Source organism: Nycticebus coucang, chromosome 2 (genome assembly GCF_027406575.1).
Source record: "Nycticebus coucang isolate mNycCou1 chromosome 2, mNycCou1.pri, whole genome shotgun sequence".
NCBI lineage: Eukaryota > Metazoa > Chordata > Mammalia > Primates > Lorisidae > Nycticebus > Nycticebus coucang.
In genome coordinates this window covers 11,298,407-11,324,498 of record NC_069781.1, presented here as the reverse complement: position 1 = coordinate 11,324,498, position 26,092 = coordinate 11,298,407, and the positions used below count along the sequence as shown (strand labels likewise).

The 26,092-nt window shown below is 37.3% G+C and overlaps 1 protein-coding gene across 5 annotated transcripts in view; it reads left to right on the top strand.

Moving 5' to 3' along the window:
- Nucleotides 1-26,092, top strand: part of PBX3 (PBX homeobox 3) — a 220,107-nt gene that overhangs the window by 172,283 nt on the left and 21,732 nt on the right. For all 5 annotated transcript variants that reach the window (XM_053567139.1, XM_053567131.1, XM_053567161.1 and 2 more), the window contains exons 4-5: nucleotides 8,015-8,205; nucleotides 15,971-16,106. In XM_053567139.1, coding sequence (XP_053423114.1) covers nucleotides 8,015-8,205; nucleotides 15,971-16,106 — 327 coding nt within the window. The remainder of the gene's footprint in view (nucleotides 1-8,014; nucleotides 8,206-15,970; nucleotides 16,107-26,092) is intronic.

Genomic DNA, 26,092 nt, shown 5'->3' with positions numbered 1-26,092 from the left:
GTATATTGGCCTGCTGGGTACAGGTTTGACACTCCCAAACAGAACTAAGTGAGGTGAATGGGTGGCATTTCTAAAACAGATGGTATTGTAATTTCCACTTTGATGAGAAAATGAGACTCAGAGAGGATAGGTAAGTGGTTTGTCCAGTGTCACATATCTCGTTAGTTTCAGAATCAGACTTTAAAGTCAGTTTCTGACAATATATCTTCCTTTTTCATTGAATTGTACAGCTTAGCTACCCGTGCAGAATTGGAAAATAATTCAGGTACATTCTGTTTTTTTCTGATTGGCCCATGTTGGATTACATTGGAAATGGGACTAGTGCAGATGAAAAACAACTATTTTAATCACTTTGCATAAATTTAAATTTTTTCTCCTAAAAGTGAATATGGATACTCTGAGTGACAAAAACCTTATTAGTAAATAGGAAAAACATAAATGTCAAGGCAGAGGCTTCATCAGAAAATTGTTTTGAGTCTCTCACTAAAAGAAATAAGCTACATTGGAATTTTAGAGTTATTCACTCTACTGTGTTTTGCAGTGAAGCTATAATGAAAATATATCTGAAGCCTGTTTAGATTTAGATTGCCATAAAATTAACAAACACCGCCACTGCAGTAAATTAAAGTACCTTATAAGCTCAGTCACATTTACAAAGCTAAGCAAACAGACAAGAGCTACAGTTCGAGCAAATTTAAATCCAAGCTGCAAGGCTCATTTATATGTGTGTTTTAACTATGGTATTGTCTTTAAAATCTTGTCTTTTCCCCCCAGAAAATGTTCTTCAAGCATATGTCTCTATTACATAGGCTTAGATTTAATGATTCTTGATGATAACCATCTAAATTCACTTATAAGTACATTTGAAATATTAGGCATCGGATTTATATTAGAGTATATTTAATACTTAAGAACCTTGACTATTTCTACCACCCAAAAGGAAAAAAAAACTTGTATTTTCTTGTTAATTCTGACACCCAGCAGGAGTATGATAATTTCCAGAGCTTGCAGCAATCTGTCTTATAAATACTTCATCATGGATACATTGTCTCCCTCTCTAGCTGAGACAAACCTGCTTGCTTCTCCTCCTTCTTGTTGATTAGCTACAAGTTTTGAACAAATGCCTTTACCGTACCATGGAAATATGTTCTTAATGCTCGAAGGTCTACTATTTATTAGAATAAGATGAATTCTCAGGAACTTCAGGAAGCCAATGGTTCTAAGAAGCCTTGTTTTTAAGAATTGAAGGATTTCAATTGAGCAGGTTTTGCTTGTTTCCTCTACCTCTCAACCAGAAGGAAAAGGGCATATTGGTTTTTGCAAATGAAATTGGACTTTGACATTTTTTTCTCAATTAAAAAGGAAAAGATATATCATGTTCTATCCAGCTCTCCCACTTTGCTTGTACCGGAAGAAATGCTTGTACACAGGCAATTCACTTCGTAATTTACAGCTGCTATAATAGAGATGACATGTTGAAAGCTATCTACTATAATTATATTGAAATACATTTTTGCTGAAGGCAAAAGTGTTGCAAGGGTCCCAACCCTTCCCAAGCATCTGAGAACCTACTTTCTGAATTCACAGATGTCATTCGAATTCACCCCAAGTGAGGCAAAGCACTAGAACCAAGCATATACTCTGAATGTGCTCAGGACCAATCAGGTACCAACCATTTGGTTGGCTATTAGAGGATTTACAGATTGAGAATTGAGAGAATTGTTGGGGGAATGGAGAATAGGTACAAAATTCAAACCATTGCATAGGCATATCCTGTGCTTTTTGAGGATTTCTACATTATGTGCTGAGGTTTACTGGCAAAATCACCTTTGCTTGTAAAGGCATTTTATTTTTATCAGCATTTAAAAAATGCTGATGTTACCACATTAGAAATTGTGCGACTTGCAGACTCCTAATTCCGTTTTGCGCTTTCCTCTTAATAGTTAAGCAGGATAGACAAAAAGATACTCCCTGATGTAAACTTCATATTTCATGTCCCCAGGCAAGACTTTGTCATTCATTACTCCAAAGGAAGAGTTTTATTTCTTGTTGGATTTCATGCTGGGCCTTTTCCTTAGATGGAAGGAGTGTTTGATTCTTCCCTTTTTCCCTCCAAGTTATAAGTTTATTGGCTCTATTTACCAATTGTATCTATGACTATAAATTTTATTAATAGAATGAATTGTTTCATATTTGAATTTTTTCCCCCAACTTCTTTGGAAGCAGTGTTTGTATTTATTCAGGCAAAGCGAAAGCAGAACTATATTAGGTAATCAGAGTATGGAGTTGCTTGCAAAAATGACACGAAATAATATTAGTCCCATAAAATTGCCATTTTCTTTGTTAATAATAATTGTCATTTGTTGGGTATTATGTTTCAGACTCTGTGCAAAGAACTTAACACACATTATATAATATAATCCTAACAAAACCCTCATGAGATAGATCCTTAAATCATGCATGCTGAGAACAACAGCTGTTTTGTCTTTGTGGCTGTTCCTTAGGCATGTTGGAGTCACTCTAGCTGACTTCTAAGAATCTTTACATGTGACTTTTATCCTACAGCAAGAATTTTGTTGATTCCATAACTACAAATTCTGTAGCAGTAGAGTTACTTAACAAGGTTATAAAGGCATCTAGAAAATGGTTGCATTGTAACTTTGTGAGGCATGTCCTTTTAAAAGAGGTTTTTTGTTTTGTTTTGTTTTTGTCGCAAGTGGATTTTAGAATAGGGGATATTATGCTTTGTTTACAGTTAGCTTCTCTTGATGGTTACAAAAGAACAATTAAGTTTTTAGATCTGATCACTGAAACATTATAAAACTTCCTCTAAAATCAGTGCTTGCCCACTGCCTGATTTTAGCTTTATATTCATACAACTTAAATACAAGAAAGAGGTTCAGTGTTAAACCTGTAACTGAAAAAAGCACTACCATGAACAAAGGAAACCCTGAAAACTTTAGTTATTTGGTATAAAGCAAATATGTACAGATACCAAGAAGATAGTTTTACTAGCCAAATTTTTTTTTTTTTTAATTTCAGGTTAATGTGAGGGATAAACAACCAAATCACAACATTTGAATTTGTTAGGTAGAGTCCCTTTTATAGCTATGCCCTGCACCCTGACGGTGTGCCATACACTCTTTTAAGTTGTGCCCAGTGGGAGCGCCCCACTGAACACTCCTCCTCCCTGCTGTCCCCTTCCTAGTTGCCCCTCCCCCACTTGAATTGGAATGAATTTTTTTCTATGTAAAGCCAAAAATATTATTAAAACATTATCTAGAGTTCTAATATTATTTCAAACCTTCAATTATTACCTTAGTTTGGATTTTTAAGGAGAAATGAACAAATGACAAGGAAAAAGGCTCATAACAAGAATTGATTGAAAATATTTTTATCAGATGAAACCTTCCATGCTTTATGTTAACTGTGTTACTGTAATGTATGTTTGGGTTTTTTTGTTTTTGTTTTTGTTTTGTTTTGTTTTGTTTTTTTGAGACAGAGTGTCACTCCCTCGCCCTGGGTTTGAGTGCCATGGCATCATAGCTCACAGCAACCTCTCAAACTCTTGGGCTCAAGCAATCCTCTTTTCTCTGCCTCCTCAGTAGCTAGGACTACAGAAGAAGCCTGCCACAATGCCTGGCTATATTTTCTATTTTTTAGAGGAGATGGGCATCTCGCTTTGCTCAGGCTGGTCTCAAATTCCTGAGCTCAAGCCATCCACCTGCCTTGGCCTCCCAGAGTGCTAGATTACAGGCATGAGCCACTGTACCTGGCCTGTAGTGTATGTTTTAAAACATACAAAATGTATCCTACATAGTTTTCAATAACTGGATTAAATGAAAAAGAGGCTTCTGCCGATATGCTAATCAGAAAATTTAAGGAAGCAATACTTTTTATTTCTCAAATATGCCAGTTAACCAAGTTATATCAGCATTTATATTGTGGACATTGCCCAGAAAGTTCTTAACTGCTAATTTCACTTGGAGAAAAAAATAAGGCAAAGAAAAATTTCTCAAATGTGTATTTTGATAGTATAGTCTTACCAGCTTAATGGAAGGTACAATAAATGTTTGAAGTGAACATTCTACATCGTAAGTGGCACTGATACTGGCATATAATTAGTGGCCCTTTGAAACAACTCTGCAATCATTAGATCTTCTTACAGCATTTATATGTTTAAAAAAATGTACACCTTCTGGAGGAATAGAAGATGAGGCAGTACTGTGCTCTGCTCTGAACTGGTACAGAAGATGATGCTGTAAATGAGGCTGTAATTTACTTTCGGTGGTATAGAGGGAAAAAAATCACTTTGCCTAAAGTGTATGCATCTTTCTTAAGGGTGTACCCAGATTTTAATTATCTAAATGTAAATACTTAACGAATTTTACTTAGAGTAATGAGCTAAAGTGCACACTACATAAATGAGATGTTCTAATTAATCATGTATGAACTACTGGTTTAAAGAAAAGCAGTGTGAATTCTGTGAATGTTGGGCTATTGCCAAATAGCTAATCAGCATTTGCATTCATAGATGGCTTCACTTAATAAGTCGTGAGACATTCAGCAAATGTTTTAGGAAATTATGAGTTTTTAGATGCAGAAACTTTTCTGTTTTTAACCCTTTTTTCCTCCTATGATCCTTTGGATGCTTCTTAGAAACCACAAATATCCATTCTGAAGAAATTAAAATCCAGCCAAACACCGAGAGAGCTAGCATCCCAGGTATCATTCACATAGGACTCTTGAATTATTTACTAAGACATGCACCCCATAAATGTATGTTACCATAATGAGGGTCTGTAGGAATTAGCAGTGTTGTGTGTGCAAGTTTAGAAATGCTTCTGTACTCCAGTTATAGAAGTTCTCAAACTTTTCATACTTAGGACTTAGCATCTTAAAAATAGTGATAGATATAGATAGAAACTTGAAAAACTCAAAGTATTTGTTAATTGGCTTCTAAATAACAATAAGTTATGTATTATATTAAATAACTTTTTAAAAACACTACTTTCAAGAAAAACCTTAAGATTCAGTGAGAAGAATGGCACTGCTTTTCATTTTTGGAATCTCTTTGATTCTGGTCTTATTAGCACTTGGCTTGATTCTTAGATATTTGCTTCTGCAGTCAGTCTGTTGTCATGTGGCTCAAGTGTATGAAGAACATTGAGCTTCACACAGATATGTCATTGAGAAAGACAGGAGTATATTAACCACCTTTTCAGATAACTGTGAATATTCTTTTTTGGTATTACACCAAAACTTGACAGATCATACATTTATAATGTTACTTACGATGTGAAATTCGAAACCATATCACTTAACTTTTTGTACTCTGTTACTTTAAAATCCATTGGTCTAGTTTGCACTTTGAATGGATTTTCAATTTATGCATGCTTTTGTAACATCATGCATTTATCATTTGGAAAATACTGGTTCACTGAGTTATGCATATCTTCCATATATTGACATATTTCATTATATAATATAGTAATATTTATTTATACCAGCTCTAAAGTAATCAGAAAGTCCAGTGTAATACTGTTAAGATCACAACAGTAGATGAAAATTTTCCATAATTCTGATTTTCATTTGAAAACTCAAATTTTACCATTGGCACAGGTTCTGGCAGGTTTTTTTGTGTTTTTTTTTTTTTTTGTAGAGACAGAGTCTCACTGTTCTGCCCTTGGGTAGAGTGTCGTGGCGTCACACGGCTCACAGCAACCTCTAACTCCTGGGCTTACGCGATTCTCTTGCCTCAGCCTCCCGAGCAGCTGGGACTACAGGCGCCTGCCACAACGCCCGGCTATTTTTTTTGTTGTTGTTGCAGTTTGGCCGGGGCTGGGTTTGAACCCGCCACCCTCGGCATATGGGGCCGGCGCCCTACTCACTGAGCCACAGGCTCCGCCCTCGTGTTGTTTTTTTTTTTTGGCAGTTGTTCTTGATAGGAAGGGCTGACTTGTTTAATTTTTGAGAAAATATCTGCTAAATACCCAACTCTGAATAATCATAATTTATCGAAATTATTTTCAAGAAAAAATGAGTAAAATGACTTGAGCTCACAGCTTTTTCAATCATCCTTAAAATGCTTTAGAAGTGCTCTAGAGGTAGGTTTTTAAAGCCAAATTTATTTGGGAAAAATTGGGTATAATCTTTCTCCTTGAAGATTTATTATGAGTATTGGGATAGAAATGTTGAGGACTCTTTCAAGAAAAACCTTTAAAATTTTTGGTTAACCCAGCAATTCCCAAGCAATGTTGGACCATCTGTTAACATTCTATGAAACTAGCCATAGAATTTGCTAATTTCAGTTTGGGGAAACAGTTTTATTTCAATTTTCTTTGTTTTACTGATGAAAAAACTATGGGGTAGAGTTTGTCAAATTATATAATTTGGATATTATATAAACATCTCTTAGGGAAGGTTTAAGAAAAAAACTACATACGTATATTTCTGGATAACATGATCACTTGTTTTCAGCTTGGTGTAAGATAGTTTAAATCCATAATATAGTAGAGAAAATCTTAATTTTTTTTTAAATTTTGGTTTCTTCCTTAAAAGTAGAAGAACTTTTGGTTTTAGCCTTAAAAAGTTCCTTAATGCTTTATCATATCATTACCTAGGACAATAACTAATTAACCTTTTTTAGTTATGGACTGTCTATGAAGTCTAAAATGAAAAGCTCCATGTAAGCTTAGAGTAAGTGAAATATCCAGTGGACTTGAAAGGTTGGTTCTCTAATGAGCAGTTAGAAAAATCATAATGTGCTATATATGAGCAATGTTCAGGATATCAATAGGGAAGTGGACATTATAGCTTCAAAATATGTCCTACCTTGATCAATGATTATTCTGCCTGTTCGCCCTACCAGGGGCACTCATGCAGTAAGATGTAGTCTCCCATCCTGCCTTTCAAAGAAAAATGCCTGCAGATGGTTTCTTTTCACTCCTAGGATAGACTAATGCTTTATTTACCAAGGCAGTACCAGATTTCAGTGTGGGGCCTAGTTACACGGTTTTATAGATCAAAAAGAATATAGGTGAACTGAAAGAGACAGCATTCTAAGGATTATTGACTAAAAAGTTTGAGGCCCAAATCTCATCCTTATTTTCCTGCTGCTCCTCCACTGAAGAGCTGAGCTGCTTTACAGGGGAGGTTTGTATCCACTAAGGGCCTGCACTGCAGCTAAAATTATACTAGGTCTTTGGAAGGCTAGGTAGACAAGGCCCTTTATGTGCTAATTCAAATGTGAATCCCCTCTTTTCTACATATTCTCTCTGTTCCTACTTGGTATTCCGTGAACTTGCTACGTACTATCATGTATGTGGGGGTTTTCTTGTGTCTGGATTTCCTCCTGACTTCCATCTTTATTCACCTTTCAAAGATCCTACCCATTATTTAAAGTCCAAACCATGAAGCCTTCAGATGAAAATACTCCCTCCTTAGAACTTATGAAGCACTTATTAATACCTTCCTGTTAGACTTTGCACTGACTGCCTTGCATGAGCATTAATTTTTTATATGTATATCTCACCAAAGACCAGGTCTGCATCTTGCTCATTTCTAATGTCCCTTTTGGCACTTGGTGGAGTTTGAACTTTGTAGTCATTTAGTAAACATTTGTTGAATAAATAGAAAAACCCAGAGAAAATAAGAGGGTATGTAGTGTTAGCAATTAACATTTATTTTTGCTTATACATAGTATATAAGGATTGGCAGGGAGAATCCTCCAGTAGAAAAACCTCATTTTGAAAGTGGGACAAGGGCGGGTGGGAAGGGCAGTTGGATGCTATGTCACCCTTGCATGTCTGACCATTCATAGTGTCAGGATTCTAGCTGCCCGTTTAACTACCTTCACCATTTCACAAGAGTCTTAGTTTTCATTTTACTCTACGCATTGCATAATGCCATTGGTGATTGCAAATGAGGTGGAAATTCAGATGAGTTAATGTCTGGGTATGATAATATAAAACACCAGTTTCCTAAGGAGTGATTTCTTTTTCCCCAATTACAGGCGTGTAATGAATTCACTACACATGTGATGAACCTTCTCCGAGAACAGAGTAGAACACGTCCCATTTCCCCAAAAGAAATTGAAAGAATGGTGGGCATCATCCATCGAAAATTTAGTTCCATTCAGATGCAACTCAAACAGAGCACTTGTGAAGCAGTTATGATTTTAAGATCAAGGTTCCTTGATGCCAGGTATGTGAGGCCATAAATGTATTGCATGCTCTTCCCCTCATCCCCCTTTTACTTCCTGTATATTGTTTTCTACAAAACTGGATAGTTGGTATCAGGTTCTTCTTTAGTTTGGCAATAAGAACTCTTCTGTACAGTGAACAGCTAATTCCCCTCATAGTGCCTATGCTGTCAGGCCCCTTCCTGTCTGGGAGTGTAGTGCTGTTAGCTGCCAGTTTAGTGCCTTAGGAAATGAATAGAAAAGTGCTTCTACTAGTGACTTTAGGAATATGTAGCCTTTCAATTCTGATGCTAAAATGTATTTTTAAGGATAATTTTTTGCATGTAACTATTTTAACCAAAGGGTATGTTATAAGAATTTCTTTATGTTACATTGCTTGTGCTTATTATAAGAAAATACTTAGAAATACTGATACTTTTAAAAAGGAAGTTTTATTTCAGTTAATAGCGGTTAACACAAACCCCCAAACTTTGTGTTTCCAAATCAAGTAAGAAAGCGCCTATCAGTTTCTCTTGTGTGGATGAATATTTCCCTTTTATCGAAAGCTTTCCCCAGGTTTCACAGGAGTAAGGTAATACATTGTAGATGGTGATAAATTGTATATGGTGACCTACTGAATGACAGAAGAGTTGTCAGCGTCCTAGTAATGTGCTGCCTCAGTAGGGATGTCTCTTGAGCATTGCAAAACTTATGATCAATCTGTAACTTTGGAAAGGAGTTTCTATTTTGTTTTCTTCCTCTTGAAATCTGACAGAGGTAATAATTATCATCTACATCTCACAATAGTAAAGAAAATATCTAAGTTAGTTTCTTTTTCTTTTTTTTGCAGTTTTTGGCCGGGGCCGGGTTTGAACTCACCACCTCTGATATATGGGGCCAGTGCCCTACTCCTTTGAGCCACAGGCGCCGCCCTCTAAGTTAGTTTCTTAATTGGAAAACAACATGTGTGGAGCCATCTTCATATCAGAGCTCCTCCTTAGAGCCAAATAAAACATTTGCCACCTAATCATACCTCCATTTTCTCTTTTTTTTTTTTTTGAGACAGTTTCACTTTGTCACCTTTGGTAGAGTGCCATGGTGTCATAGCTCACAGCAACCTCAAACTCTTGGGCTCAAGTGATTCTCTTGCCTCAGCCTCCCGAGTAGCTGGGCCTGTAGACACCCACCACAACGTCTGGCTATTTTTAGAGATGAGGTCTCACTCTGGCTAAGGCTGATCTCGAACCTGTGAGCTCAGGCAATCTACCCACCTTGGCCTCCCAGAGTGCTATGATTACAGGCGTGAGCCACCACACCCAGCCTCATTTTCCTAGTTAAGCAAAACTCTGTGTCACCTTTGATTCCGTCTGCATCCACACTGAATTAGTCACTAGAATTCACCAGTGCTTCATTTTCAACATTTCTCACATTGGCTCTTTCTTTCCATCTTTCCTTGTTCAATTTTTTGTACCTGGGCTACAGTGTCCCCCTCTTCATCTCCCTGTCTCCAGTCCTACTCCCTTCAGTACCCCTTTCCTGCTTCTATAACCTCGCCGTGATGCCCTGATTGCTTTGTTTAAAAACCACAGGGGCATCACCATGCCGTATGTAACTCACAGACACACTTCTTAACCTGGCACTGAAGGCCTTCTGCGAACTATGCCTGCCTGCACTGCTATTTTGTCATTGTAAAAATTTGAAGTTTTATTATTAATTTCTTCTATTTAAAAATGCCACACTCATGTGTAAAATTTAGAAAATTATAGAATAATAAGAAAACCTTATTTTTACTACCTAAAGAAAAAATGTCGATACAAATGTTCTAGTGTATTTCCTTCTGTATTTTTTTTGTTACATTGCTTGTGCTTATTATAAGAAAATACTTAGAAATACTGATACTTTTAAAAAGGAAGTTTTATTTCAGTTAATAGCAGTTAACATAAACCCCCAAACTTTGTGTTTATTATTAATTTGTTTATTTTTATTATTTTTATTTACTATTACTTGTTTTTTATGTTTGTTTGGGGGGCTTTTCAAAGGACATACTTTTATGATGGTTCAATATACATACTTTGTTTTGCTTTCTAAGAAATTTGCCATAAAATGTAAACATTTTTCATGTAGTATAAGCTCTTTTAAATTTTAAAAAGCATTTTAATAGTTGAAGTCTACCAAGCAGATATATAATATTTGTTTAGCATTACTTTATTTTTTGAGCATTTAAGTCATTCTCATTAATTTCCATTATAAATTCTTCCTTATCATATCTACGGTGCATCTTAGAATGGGTAAAGGAAAAACTTACTAATTTTCATCTGCAGAATACAGATGTCTACATACAATAATTATGAAAATGCCATGAAGGCTATGTTAAACAGTTTGATGAAAATATTTCAGATTGTATACGAAACCAGCACATTGTACCCCTTGATTGCACCAATGTACACAGCTATGATTTAATAAAAAAAAAGAGAGAAGAAAAAATAAATATAAATTTAGTTCAGTTAAATAAATAAATTTATATTCCAAAAGTGTGTTAACACTTGCATATAAAAATTCTGGAAAGATATATATCAATGTCTATAAGAAATGTATCTTGAAATCACAATAAAAAGCCAGAGAAAGATAGAAACACCTTGAGAAAATAAATTGTTTTTATATCATGTCTCATTTGGCACTATTTTTGTCTCATGAAGGGTATAGAAAATTATCATAAATGTTAGTATTAAAAAAAGCTCATTTATAAAATAAAAATGAAATAATTGTCATTTGATCTTAAAAAAATAAAAAATAAATTCCTCCTCCTCCTTCCACAAACATTATTTGTGCTCAGGCTATAGTGGTAAGACATACTTGTCCCATTTGAACTTATATTCTATTTGAAAAAACGCACGATAGACAAGGGAACAAATATATAGGACAATAATCTAACTTAATAATGTAATGAGATTTAGTAAGGACATAAGTGCTATGTGGAAAAATAAGGCAAGGGGAGAGAAAATAATGGAGAGAGGGTGCTATTTTAGGCAGATGTTTATTGAAACTAATACTTCAGTGAAAGTCTTTATGCGTTGAGCCTTTTTAGTATTTGGTATTATTTCCTAATGATTAATTCTCAGAAATGGAATTATTAGATCACAGTTTGAACATTTTCTTTGCTCTTATTTACATATCACTAAATGTTCTTTCCTGTGTTTTTCAAAAATGAAACATCTTCTAGTCTGATCTATTTCCTTTGCCTAGAGTTCCTTCTTTTCCACTAACTAGTCACCTACTCCCATGCCTCCCACAGCAATCTCTAAGCTGGTCACCAGTAATGAGTTATCATCTGTGAGGGTATCTGGAATAGAGCCCAGAACGGAGTCAGTGCTAATATTTGTTGGATCTAGTGAGACTTTGCTTATTGTTGTAGGCCTGCCCTAAATGTTTCCTTTTCAAAAAGTCCACTTTAATTACCCCACTGGACCAGCCCTCCCTTCCCTTGAACACTTACACTCCATTTATATAATTTTCCAGACTAGATTTCCTTCAGACTCCCTTCTTGTAGTTTTTCATGAACTTTTCTTTCTTTTTTTCTTTTTTTTTTTTTTTTTTTGAGGCAGTCTCACTTTGTTGTCCTTGGTAGAGTGCCATGGCATCACAGCTGACAGCAACTTCAAACTCTTGGGCTCAAGTGATTCTGTTGCCTCAGCCTCCCAAGTAGCTGGGATTACAGATGCCCACCACAGCACCTGGCTATTTTTAGAGAGAAGGGGGGTAGTCTTGCTCTTGCTCAGGCTGGTCTCCAACCTGTGAACTAAGGCAATCCACCTGCCTCAGCCTCCCAGAGTGCTAGGATTACATGTGTGAACCACCTCACCCGGCATATCATGAACATTTCTTCTCTCCCCTAGTAAGCCACAGTCAGTGAAAGCAACAGCCAAGACTTAACATATTTGCATTTTTCCCAATTCTAGCAAACACTTTACACCTAATAAGTTACAAAGAACAATGTATTGACTGACTAGATTAATGATATTTCCACCTAATACTTTATAACAGTTCAAGTCAAATTTAGGGAGGTAACATCATAAAACAAAAAAAGTTTTAAAATTATTTGTCAAATTTGTGAATTGCAGCAATAAAAAACATTATGGGCCGAGCACAGTGGCTCACGCCTATAATCCCAGCACGCTGGGAGGCTGAGGCAGGCGGATCGCCTGAGCTCACGAGTTGGAGATGAGCTTGAGCTAGAGCGAGACCCCATCTCTAAAAACAGCTGGGCATTGTGGCAGGCACCTGTAGTCCCAGCTATTCTAGAGGCTGCGGCAAGGGAATCGCTTGAGCCCAAGAGTCTGAGGTTGCTGTGAGCTATGATGCCATGGCACTCTACCTTGGGGGGTGGGGTGGGGACAAAGTGAGACTCTGTCTCAATTTTAAAAAAAACTATTATGTAACAAGGATAATAAAATGTACAGCTGATAGAAAGGAATCCTTTGTAACACAATTGCTATCCTTATTTCTGCTGATACTTTCCTGTTCTTGTCAACATGCATGCTTATTTTTTCATAACTGCATTCATAATATATACACCTAAATGATTTATTTTTCTTCTACAAAGAGAAAGTAGTTAACAGCCTACAGTGAGCAGTGCAAGAATGAGAGACTAGAAAAGCTTGGAGCAGAGTCCCTTCTGCTGCAGAGATTGCTGTTAGTGATGTTGTGATGCTGGTGGGCCACAGCCCTGGGACTGATGAGCTTCTGTACACTGGCCCGAGGCATAGCCATTTAGAGTGTGGTGGACCCTGGGGGAGTGAAAAAAGGAAATGCTTAATGGACACTTTCTACAAGGTGTTTTTCTAAAAAATAAATAACGTATAAGACCAGATTACCTTCTGTGCCTTTAAGTGCATGCAAATAGTGAGCTTTGGTTCTGTCTCTTCTTATAGTGCCTCCAGCAAGCCCTCTGCACCCAGAAGGCAAGTGGCTGTGCGGTAGGCAAACATGCTCAGTCAAAGATGTGATTCCTTTCCTCACCCTGGCTTCTGTAAGGCCGTGCTCACATTTTCCTCATAATTGGACAAGTTGAAGCATGCGCTAATGGAAAATATTTAGGAATAAATTTGTGTAGATCCCATTCCTTGCATCTAGTAGAAGTGCTGCAGTTTAGACACAGCGAGAATGGTGAGATATGGTTTGTTTTCTGAGGGTTTTTTGATGTTTGTTAAAACCACCCCTAGGCAAAATTGATGTGAGCTAAACTCCTCTTGGTTTTCATAGGTGTTATTCCTCCTTCCTTCCCAGAGAAATGCTCTTATATCATGTACTCCCATCCACCCTGGTCCCTACTGCTGGGCTCCTGTTTTTGACTGGGAGTTACAAACTCACAGGCTTATGTGTGATGGAATTGAGTGCAGTGTCCAGGTCAGGGATGCAATGAAGGGCAGGGAGGGTTAGAGTTGATGCGTGTGTATCTAAGTGGACAGCCAACTTTAGCATACAGTTGCCTTCTAAGAATGTGGGACTGATATGTCTGATTTTCCAATTTTCCTAAGATTTCAGGAACCTAGATTTTATGAGCAAGTCATTACTGTCTGGTTTCAACAAATAATGAGTATGGGCCAGGTAATAATGCCTGTAAGTTTGACACTTTCAATATCTATTCTAGACCTTTCCCACTCTTCTTACCCACCCACCTACCCATCAGAGTGTGCCTCATCAAAGTACTCCCACCTAAGGGCCTTTTCTCCTTGTCAAGCAATGCATGACTCCTGTCAATATGCTAATTGCTATTATTCTTGGTATATTTCTCTTCCTTTCCTTCTCTGTCTTCCTTTACCACTTCCCCCATCCAGTTCATCATTAAATCCTGTTGATTTTAATCCCCAAATAGATCTTAAATCTCATTTTCATTCCCTAGGAAACAATGGTTTAACCCTCTAAAAATTATTGAAGTTAACAAATTTCAGGATTGAAATCTGAAATGTTTTGATCAGACCTAGACTTCTTGCTCCCTTGACTCTCTTGTAATGTTAAAACATAGATCACATATTAACCTGCCATCCTAGTAGCATCATTTTAACTAGAAGACACTCATTCAGTGCGTACCTTTACAACTGCCTTTTAACTCTCTCTGTCTTTTCTGAGTTTAAGATATCATAATGAGAAGATCAAGATTATATGGAAGAAAGTATTAAAAGTTTATCCGGAAAAGTATTTTCCGGTTACTATAGTATCTAATCTAAAATGAACTCTCACAAGTGCTAAATTTCAGGCTGGAATTCTTTAAAATCTTAATAACAAAGCCCAATATAAATGATATTTTTGCTACTTGAAATATGTTCTTAATAAATACTGAATGTACTTGATTTTCTGACAGTCTGTCACTTCTTTCCCAGCAAAAACAAAAATTTTTCCTCCTCCACTCTTGCAAAGAAAATCATACCTCAGTCTAGGAAGTTGCTTAAGCAGAAAAATCCAGAAATCCTTCTTGATATATTTTCCCCTTACCTGCCTTGTTTGTCTCCCTTACCCACTCTTCCCATCCAGTCCATCATCAGGTCCTATTGCTTTTATCTTTCAAATAGAATATAGATCTTGCATCTTATTTCCCTTCCTCTTACCATATGCCATGTCCCTGCTATCTTCAGTTTTACCAGTGCAGTCATCTCCTTAAATGGTATTTACAGTTCCTTTCATGCCCTCCTCTAACATTCTCAGTAGTCAGAACCATCTTATAAAAACATGAACCAGAAAACCTTTAGTAGCTTCTTATTGCACTTAGAATAAAATCTTAAAATTCTTAGAGGGTCCTCTAAGCCATTATAATCTGCCCCTGCCCATCCTCCCATACTCATCTCACACGTTCCCTGTATTTTACTACACTCAGCTTCCTCTAGGCCTTTAGACTTGTCAAGCTCTGTTCTGTTTCAGAATCATTTCCTCTGCCCAGTCCTTTTTCCTGCCACTCTTTGTCTAACTCTTACACATTCTCTGAATCTCACAATAAATTCGGTCTAGGAAATTTTTCCTCACTTCATAGTCTGTTGCATTTCCCTCTTACACATTTTTCATTATATCTCATACTTCTCCTTTGTTGTATTTGACATGGTCATCATAATTTGTAACTATTTGTTTCTGTGGTACTTTTCTTTTTTTTTTTTTGTAGAGACAGAGTCTCACTGTACCGCCCTCGGGTAGAGTGCCGTGGCGTCACACAGCTCACAGCAACCTCCAACTCCTGGGCTTAAGCGATTCTCTTGCCTCAGCCTCCGGAGTAGCTGGGACTACAGGCGCCCGCCACAACGCCCAGCTATTTTTTGGTTGCAGTTTGGCCGGGGCTGAGGTTTGAACCCGCCACCCTCGGCATATGGGGCCGGCGCCCTACTCACTGAGCCACAGGCGCCGCCCTGTGGTACTTTTCTAATGTTTTTCTTCTCCCGTCTTTTTTACTGTGTCCTAATTTAGCCCTCCCATTCTCTGTAGGCTGTCTGGTAGACTTTGTTTTGTTCCCACTGGATTTTCATTAAATATCTAGAACACATTAGATCTTCAGTAAATGTTCGTTGAGTACATGAGAGAATGAAATTGTGCTTCATATTCTAGTATTTTTCTTAGTGATCCTACATATTAAGTTGGTTAGTACTTCGGAGGATGCCCAGAACGTAATTTACAATATCACAGTAATAAACTAGACCCCTAAGAAAGTTTAAACATAGAAATGTCCTTTTCTGTATGACCCTGACTAATCTACGCCTCTTCAGTTAGTGCTGGTTGTAACTGTGATTCTTTTTTTCATTCTTGTCATAGACGGAAAAGGCGTAATTTCAGTAAACAGGCCACAGAAATCTTGAATGAATATTTTTACTCACACCTCAGCAACCCCTACCCCAGTGAAGAAGCCAAAGAGGAACTGGCCAAGAAATGCAGCATCACAGTGTCACAGGTGAGAGAAGGCCCTGTGGGTCTTCTTTGATTTTAAAGCTTAGATAATTTTTTAAATCCTAAGTGGCAAGGAATCAAGATCACCACCATCCCTAGCCTCCAGTGTAAATCTTCTATAGAGGGGACATAAACATGCCATGGGGAGAGACACAAATTACACTTAAGTGACTCTCCAATAAATGGCACGTACATCTGGTTTCTCTGATTTAGATGACTGACCTAGGCTTCTACCAGTGAGAAACCAATCTATTTGTTGCCAAAAGGAAATTTAATATAACTCTTAGTGAATGCTTTGAGGAATTTGGTAACCCTTCTTGGTAACCATGTTGTGATTATGTTTGAGTCCTAAGGATTTCTTGGTAACCATGTTGTGATTATGTTTGAGTCCTAAGGATTTCGTTGCTTCCTTGTTCTCCATTAAGCTATGTAATTAAGATCATACCTGTCAAAGTTTGGGGGTGTGTGTTAAAATGTCCATTTATAATAATTTGTGGCTCTAAATTAGTTGCCATCTTCTAACAAAATATATTAGTTTTAGTCAAATAAAATGCTGTTTGAATTGAGGATTGGAGACAACTTACCTTAACAAACAATAGTGTCTCTTTAAAAAAGAAATATTGCCTATTGGTATTACCTTTAAAATAAAACCTTTATTTAAATACTCATTATCGTTTATAGATTGACATTTATTTGAACAGCATTACTGTATAGCATACAAAAGTTGTAGTTTACTAATGAGTTTTTACAATAGAATTTAAGGAAAAACTGACCCTTGGCAGAAATATCAGTGTTCTGGGGTCACATAACACCATATTTTAAAAGTAGGTTCTAAGTAAAGATTCCTGCTATACATCTGAAGTTCAAGACTCTAAAGATTCCCTTCACATATCAGTGAGGGTTTCATATCAATATTTTAAGTCATTGTTATTTGAGGCAATAATATCTAGGGTTTTTTGTTTGTTTGTTTGTTTTGTTTTGTTTTTTTGAGACAGCGTCCCACTTGGTCATCCTTAGTAGAGTGCTGTGATGTCATAGCTCACAGCAACCTCAAACTCTTGGGCTCAAGTCATTCTCTTGCCTCAGTCTGCCAAGTACCTGGGACTACAGGTACCCACCACAATGCCTGGCTATATTTAGAGATGGGGTCCCGCTCTTGCTCATGCTGGTTTCGAACCTGTGAGCTCAGGCAATCCACCCACCTCGGCCTCCCAGCGTGCTAGGTTTACGGGTGTGAGCCACCACTCCCGGCCATGATCTAGGTGTAACATGATTTCCAGCTCCTCTTTTGGCATTATTTACAGAACCTCAAGAACAAACTTTTATTCATAATTAAGATTTTATTTAAGGTTTATTGTCATTCTCTTATGAAATAATGTTATATCTTGATTTCTTTTGCTCAGTCTGAAATGAATTGTAAATGATTTATTTTACCAGCTTACACAGGCATATGTTATATAAAATATTATCTGGGTAGAGGTACTACTCACTTCCACTTGAAATACTATGGAACAGTACCATATACTGGGTCAGACTAGAAGACCAAATTTAAAGTATATTCATTTTGAATGGGTTTTTATGATGTGTGTATTTTCCCTGAACGTTAGGGAAATGTTTAGACCCACGCTGAGCACCTGATGGTAATGCCAAGTCTGACTCTCATGCCACTCTCTGACTTAGAGTTTGAATGTTCATGGGTTCAGTTAAAGTTAAGGTGTTTTTTCCACTTACATAATATACATATCTTTAGAGAATTATACAGAATATATAAATACATATATACATACATATTCTAAAAACAGTGAAATCTAGGTTTTTCCATTAGCCATAATACTTAGTAGTTTGTGTGCAGAATAGCATGTGCTCAGTACATACTTGTAGAATAAGTGTTAGAACGTTTCCTTCTGATGCTTCTGAACAAGGGAGTTTTGGAGTTTTTAAAAAATAATTACTATATTTATTTCACTTGTTTTCTATATAAAAATAACTTGGTTAGGTTTTAAAATTTTTATAGCACTTTCTAAGAAAATAGTAAAAAGGTAGATATAATATAGACATAGTTTATAATTCTGTCTAAAAAACAAACTTTCTGACCTTGTGTCTTCCAGCAGGTCCACCTTTCAAACACAACATTTCAGTGAACACTTTAAGCCTCAGTTTAAATCGTGACGATTTCATCCTCTTTTTACCTGTTTCTTGCCTGAAAAGATAATTTCTATACAACAAATCCCTCTTCTCACATCTCTGAAGTGGAGATAATGACTATCACTTTAACTATTAAAGACATTGGTTAGTATCTTTTTTTTTTTTTTTTTTTTTTGAGACAGAGTCTCACTTGGTCACCCTTGGTAGAGTGCTGTGGTGTCACAGCTCATAGCAACCTCAAACTGTTGGGCTTCAGCGATTCTCTTGCCTTAGTCTCCCAAGTAGCTCTACAACAGGAGCCCACCACAACCCCAGCTATTTTTTAAGAGATGGGGTTTCGCTTTGGCTCAGGCTGGTCTCCAACCTGTGAGCTCAGGCAATCCACCTGCCTCAGCCTCCCAAGTGCTGGGATTATAGGTGTGAGTCACCATGCCTGGCCTCATTGGTTGTTATCCTTATAAATTATGGCTTTGTTTACATTGGTTAAAAGTGAAGGCAAAGAATTTCTGTTCCAGACCAGACAGGTCAACTACTTTCAAAAGAGTAAAAACATTGTTTAAAATATAAATCATACCTGAAATTACAATTAAATTTAGAACCTAAATTTTGTTTACATATAAAGGTAACTTTTAGAATATTGAAACCCACTGGAAACAGGCAATTGCAACAAGACTGTTTTTGCTAGACTTATAGTATATGAAACCATGCTTTATTCTTTACTGTTAGTGTTTAAAATACTTAATAATTAAGAATAAATAGGGGGCAGGGCACAGTGGCTCATGCCTATAATCCTAGCACACCGGGAGGCTAAGGCGGGAGGATCACTTGAGCTCAGGAGTTCGAGACTAGCCTGAGCAAGAGCCTCTCCTAAAAATAGAAATACTAGCTGAGTATGGTGGCATTTTCCTCTAGCTGGAGCTACTCAGACGGAGGCAGGAGAATCGCTTGAGCCCAGGAGTTTGAAGTTGCTGTGAGATAGGTTGAGCCCAGAGCACTCTAACCAGGGTAACAGAGTGAGAGTCTGGCTCATAAAAAAAGAATAAATAGGGTACCTTTAAGTGAAATTGCCCTAGAAAACTTCTTAGCTGGATATCAGGAGACACAGGTAAGCACATGCATAATAACATTGTTTGAAATAGCAAAAATTGGGGAAAGGCCAGCTGTCTATTGACTAGAGAAATGGATAAATACCCTGTGGTATATTCTCACAATGGAGCACAATACAGTAGTGAAAAAATAATGATCCATAGCTACATGTGTCATTTCTGGTTGATCCTAGAAACGTAATGTTGAGTGAAAAGGGCAAATTGCAGAGCATTCATAATACGATAATAGTTTTACAACTTCAAAGCCAAGCAAAGTAAACAGCATATTATCAGGGTATACATAAACATAGAGAAAAGAAAGGGAATAATAAAAGAAAGAATCCAGTGGGATGAGATCAGGCGGAATATGTAAGGAGCTGATGTTAATAATCTATTTCTTAACGGTCTGTGAAGCTAGTGTATGATGCCCCATGATCATATCAATGTACACAGCTATGATTTAATAAAAAAAATAATAATAATCTATTTCTTAATTTTAATGGCAGATTTACAGAGGTTAATTTAATTATTATGCATTATAAACCTATATGTGTAATTCTTTGTAAGTCAAGGAAGTCTTATGTCAATTCTTAAATCTAAATAACAATTTTAAAGACTGTTTCCATTCCTTGTTCAGTAATTATTTTTTGTAATACATGTGTCAGATACTGTGTTAGGGGTGGAAAAGATATCAATGAACTTAGCAGACAAACTCTTGCCCCATCTCCTATCTGATAGAAATGTGTAACTACATGTATATTCACCAAAACATATGTATAGAAATGTCCTTAGCCACAATGTTCACAATAGCCAAAGCTAGAAACAATACAAATGTTCATTAATAGGAAAATGGGTAAATAAATGTGGTATATTTACCTATATTTGGAATATTATTCAACAATGAAAATGAATGAACTGTATGTTAAGTACATAATGCTAAGTGATAGGTGCTAGGTACTTAGTGCATGATTCCATTTGTAAAAAGTTTAAAAATAGGCAAAATTAACCTTAAGTGTTAGAATTCACATTAGTAGTTACCTTTGGGAGAACTGTGTTTGGACGTGGGGAAGAAATGTTTCTTGATCTGTGTGGTAGTTTGCTTGGTATATGTATTTTATGAAAACTCATCAAGCTCAGTACTAAGGATGCATGCCCCATGTTTGTATGTATATATTTTTTACTTGACTAAAATACAACAACAAACTTGGCCTCATGGAACTTACATTTTTGTGAGAGTAAACAGATAGATAAAATAAGTGAGAAAAAGTCAGAAAGTGATAGGTGCTATGGAGAAAAATTAAGGAGAGAAGTATAACAAGGGGTTAGAGAGGCAGTTTTTAATATGGTGGTGAAGAAAGTCCCTCCTGAGAAAGTGTCTTTTAGTAAAGATGGAAGGAAATGAATGAGCAAGTCATACGGGTAATTGATGAAGAACGTTCTAGGCAGAGGGAACAGCAAGTGCAGAGATCCTGAGGTGAAAGTGGCCTGAACATTTGTACAAGTAGGAGGAGATGAAGTCAGAGGCTCTGGGGCTCAAATGGTGCACAGGCCTTCTAGGCCATGGTAATGACTTGGGCTTTTGCTCTGAGTGAGATGGGAAATGAGGAGTGAGTGACATGATCTGACTTGAGGTTTGTAGGTCCACCGTGGCAGCTGTATTGACAATAGGCCAGGGAAGCAAGGGGAAACAGAGACACCAGTGAGGGTATATTTGCAGTAATCCAGGCAGAAGATGACAATGGCTTGATCAGAGTATCAGTGGGCAAGGTGATGAGATGTGGCTGGATTCTGGGTATGTTATGAAGGTGAAGCGAGAGGATTTACTGACTGGTCAGATGTAGGATGTCTCAGAAAGAAAATCAAGCACAACTCTTAACATTTTTGGCCTGAGCAGTGGAAGGATGGAGTTGTCACTAAGTGTGATGGGGAAGGATTTGAGAGAAACAAGTTTTGGGGAGAAGATCAGGAGTTTGATTTTAGACATATTAAGTTAACATAGTCTTACGTTTTTAAGTTCACAATATATCATACCTATAAATAGATAGGTAAGTAGGAAAATTTTATAGTTTATTTTAGTCTTACATTAATTTGTGATAATGTATTATAGATGTCCTTAATATAGGATTGCATACTAAACTCTGAATTTGAAATTTCTAATTTTTTAAGGCTTGATTTGATTAAGCTGGAGTTTCCCTTTTACATAACACCCTGAACATTCACAAAAGAAGGAATTATTTCAAATGTTATATGCACTGATAATCATACTAAAATTGTCACATATTCATAATTAATGGATCAAATATTAATATGCTTTTACTTTTTGGAATAGAGCTAATTTGTATTGATTATTCAAGTTACTAAGCCACAAAAACCTCTATTCTCTTGATTCCAATTTTGAATTTAAACACCTTTGGCCCTACTTTATCTGCCAGGGGTTTTTAGAATGAAAAATGTTAACTTATTCTTTGTTGCTACTATAATTGAAATGTACTGTAAAGAAGTGATAGGGAGATTAAATGACAACATTAAGATTCATGTATTCATTCAACTAACATTTCAGAGCTTCTAAAGTGGTACACAAGACCCATTTTTGTAATAGTCCAGGATGGAAAACATTATAATCTAATTCTAAACTCGTAACAGATGAGGAAGCCGAAGTTCATAGAAGTTAAGTGGTTTGACAAGGGTCACAGCCTGAGTGAGTTGAGGAACTGGGAGGTCTTACACAGAGATTCTTGGTAGAAAGAGAAACCAATTTTTCACTTTTTTTCCTGAAAGAGGCAGTGTGATTCATCCAGCCTCAGGGCCCAGGCTGCAGAGTCCTGGTTTGTGAGGCACAGACCTGGGCTTATATCACTGGTGCTACATCATTTTCCCCCAAGCCACTCTGGAGACTAAGCTAGTTAGTAGTCTGAGATCTCTTTACTCATTAAACTACTTATTCCAAAGCAGTGAAAATTCAGTAAGCTAATTAAAATTTGTAAGTAAGATTTCCTTATTAAAAAAATCTATTAAAATAAGAAGCAGCCCGTTAAAGTAATAATTAGAACTGGAAAAGAAAAAGATGACTGAAATTACAGTATCTTTTCCAACTGTCCATAAAGGCTTTTCCAGTTACTTTGGCAGTAGACAAAAGGCAGAAGTGGATTTCTACTGTAAGCATACAGTTGGTAAACTGGAGACAAGTTGAAGGAAAATGGCAACTATTTGTTAAAGCAGTTCTTTCACACCATCTTGAAAGGAGGTACAGACCCTCTGTTCTTAAAGCTCCAATCATGTGGCCTAGTGGAAATGGGACATTGTTAAACAGTGTGCAACGAACAAAGGAGCAGGTTGTAAAAAGATGGGAGCTTTGAGGATGCTATAGCTCCGAGTACAGATAAGGCATGTCTGCAAGATTGAAAGAACACAGGAGCAGTTTCTGATTTATGGCTCCCTACAAAAAAAATCAGCGCCATGTTCACTATGGTCCTTTAAGCTTGTCCTGTGATGTCAGGTATTATGTTTATTTTCAAATTAACCTCTTTGAGGGAATCTCTAACACTCATTTGATGTGATACCAAAACTCAGGATAGAGAGACTGTTCCCAGCTTGGAGTTAGTGTTTTTGAGTTTCCTTACACCTAGAATTCATAGTCAAAATTGTGGTCTCTCCAGTTTTTGTCCCTTTTGCCTTCCTTTACTTATTCCTTCTCTTCTTCTTTCCAGTTGAATATTACCATCTGTCTCTCTCCATCCCTGTCTCATCACTGCCTCTCCCCTTCCCATTGCCTTGCTCCTCCCCACTGTGTCAGGCCCGTGGGGTCGCAGCATGGTCAGGATAATTTGAGAAGAGTTTAATGAAGTCACTATTTACAAAAATTGGGCCAAGTATAGGGAAACCACAAAGGATAATGCTAGTAATAGGTTCTCTTAGCTCCTTTGACCTAAAGAGATAAAGGACAGGTCACCAGGACCCCAGAAGGTGTACGGAGAAGGTAAGTAACTGAGAAGGCAGCAAGATAGCACGGGAGTCAGGGGAGCAAATACTTGACCACACTGTCCTCCCTTCCTTTTATCCCCCTACAGGGTCTACTCTTGGCCAGAAGCTGGCAGGAACACAGGCTGCTCCCTGGGGCCCACAGCAGGGTGGAGCGCAGATAGGGAGGAGTGAACAGAAAATAGTGTATCCCAAAGAGCAGAGACACCATGTCTAAACAGGCTCCAAGCTCCAGCCCTGGGCTTCCCACCTCTGCTGAAGTGGGCTGTTCTCACCCACTCCCTTCCCCTGAGGTGCTCTGAGGCTTTCCTTGGTCTGCTCTTTTGGCTTCTCTTTTCTTTTCCTGTGAACCATGTGGAGAGCACATTACTTTTCAAAAACCTAAGTACCCGTTTTGAGAGTAAAAACTACAAACAGTTAAGGAAGTTAATTTCATCCAGCCAAAGGTATTTATCAGGATTTTTGTCAATTTGCCTAATTCACTCAACAGGTACTGAGTGCTTACTGTGTACCAGGCACTTTGTGTGGCACTGTGGCAAAAAAGGTGAATGAGATAGGGTGCTTCTCCCCTAGAAATATCAAATTCCTTGCGGGAGACAGACATGTTGCTGACAGAATATAAAAGCTACCTGAGTGAGTACACTGGTACGTGAGGTGCCATGTAAAGAATATAGTGTAAAGAGGGGATGGCTTTCTACTGAGAGGATCAGAAAACCCTCTAAAGAAAATGACACGTGTGGAACCTAGGGAGGGGTGGAAAAGACGTTGACAGAAAGAAATCTGGGAGTAAGGATATTCTAAGTGAAAGAAACTGCAGAAGCAAAAGATAGATAAATATGTTAGGAAAACAGTCTGGGAAGGCTGGACCTGTGTTATCATGTGGGGGTTATGTGATAAGAATTAATGCTGTACACTCTAAAGACTCAGGCAAACCTGGACTAAAATCCCAGTTCCTTTCCAGATTATTAGCTCTGTGACCCGGGGCAAGCCAATTGACCTCATTCTGCCTCCTTTCCTCATATGTATAATTTGGACAAAAATAGCATGTACTCCATAGAATTGTGGGAGTTTAAGTGAGATAATACTTGTAAAGTACCTAGTAGAGTGTCTATTACAGAGTAAGTACTAATGGAAGATATAGTAATAATTATTATATGCTCTTTCTCCTGCCTTAAATTTTCTTTTATTCATTCATTCGTTTATTTATTTTTTGAGATAGTATCACTCTGTCACCCTGGATAGAGTGCACTGGCTGCATAGTCCACAGCAACCTTAAACTCTTGGGCTCAAGCAATCCTTCTGCCTCAGCCTCCCAAGTAGCTGGAATCACAGGTGCTTGCCACATGGCCCAGATTTTTTTTTGGAGAGACAGGATTTCACTCTTCTTGCTCAGGCTGGTTTTGAACTGCTGAACCCAAGCGATACACCTACCTTGGCCTCCTGGAGGGCTGAGATTACAGACATGAGCCACTGTGCCTGGCCTGCCTCAAATTTTTTTTTTTTTTTTTTTTTTTTTTGTAGAGACAGAGTCTCACTTTATGGCCCTCGGTAGAGTGCAATGGTGTCACACAGCTGACAACAACCTCCAACTCCTGGGCTTAAGCGATTCTCTTGCCTCAGCCTCCCGAGTAGCTGGGACTACAGGCGCCTGGCTATTTTTTGGTTGCAGTTCAGCCGGGGCCGGGTTTGAACCCGCCACCCTCGGTATATGGGGCTGGCGCCCTACCAACTGAGCCACAGGCGCCGCCCTACCTCAAATTTTTTAACATTGACTTCCACAGCATACATAAAAATATCTTACTAATTTCGATTACTTCAAAGTAAACTTTAAGTGTCACTTCTTCAGGAAAGTTTTTCCTTAATACCTACAGTTCATATCCTCTGTTGTATATTCTAATAGCTTTTTATTCCTTGACAACACTTACCATTATTGAACTAAATAATGATTTGTTAAATGCGGTTCCCAAGTAGGTGGTAAGCTCCATGCTGGTCAGAACTGCACTATATTCTTAATGCCTAGCACAGAGTCCAGCACATAGATACTCAATGAGTATTTTTGTTGAAAACCTGATTCAGATAGTAGAACGTAACATTGGAAAGTCAAAATTGAACCTGATTGAGGAGGGTCTGCAGTTATGAGGTTGAGCAGTTTAGATGTCTGCAATTATAAGGTTGAGCAATTTACATGTCTATTCTAAATCTCCTAATTAATTTTTTCAACAATAATCATTTAACCAATGACTTAGAGTCACTGGGGCAATATATAAGCATGCGTACAACAGAGATTCTTCTCTTATGGAGCTTACATTCTAATGAGGAAAAGAGGATTATATATTTTATATATTTATATATATATATGATTATGTAGCATATCTTACATAATTATATATTGCAACATATAGTCAGCATATATTATAATTAATGTAATGATGTAAATATTATAATCATAAATATAGTTAATATGTTATATACTAATTACAGTAGAACCTCCCTACATTGACCACCTCTTTAAGTCGACTTAATTTTCATAGACTGGACATGTACTACATGTGTGCATCAGTATGGGTAGGACTACTTCCTTATGTTGACCATCTCCGTATATTGACCAGTTTGTTACAGTCCCTTGGGTGGTCGCTACAGAGGTTCTTCTATGTATTATAATCAATATAATAATTAGAATAATATATAGCATATAAATTATATGCTAATTATAATATATGGGATTTGAATGTGCACAGATTTTGGTGTATGTGTGGGGATCATGGAACCAATTGCCCCAGCA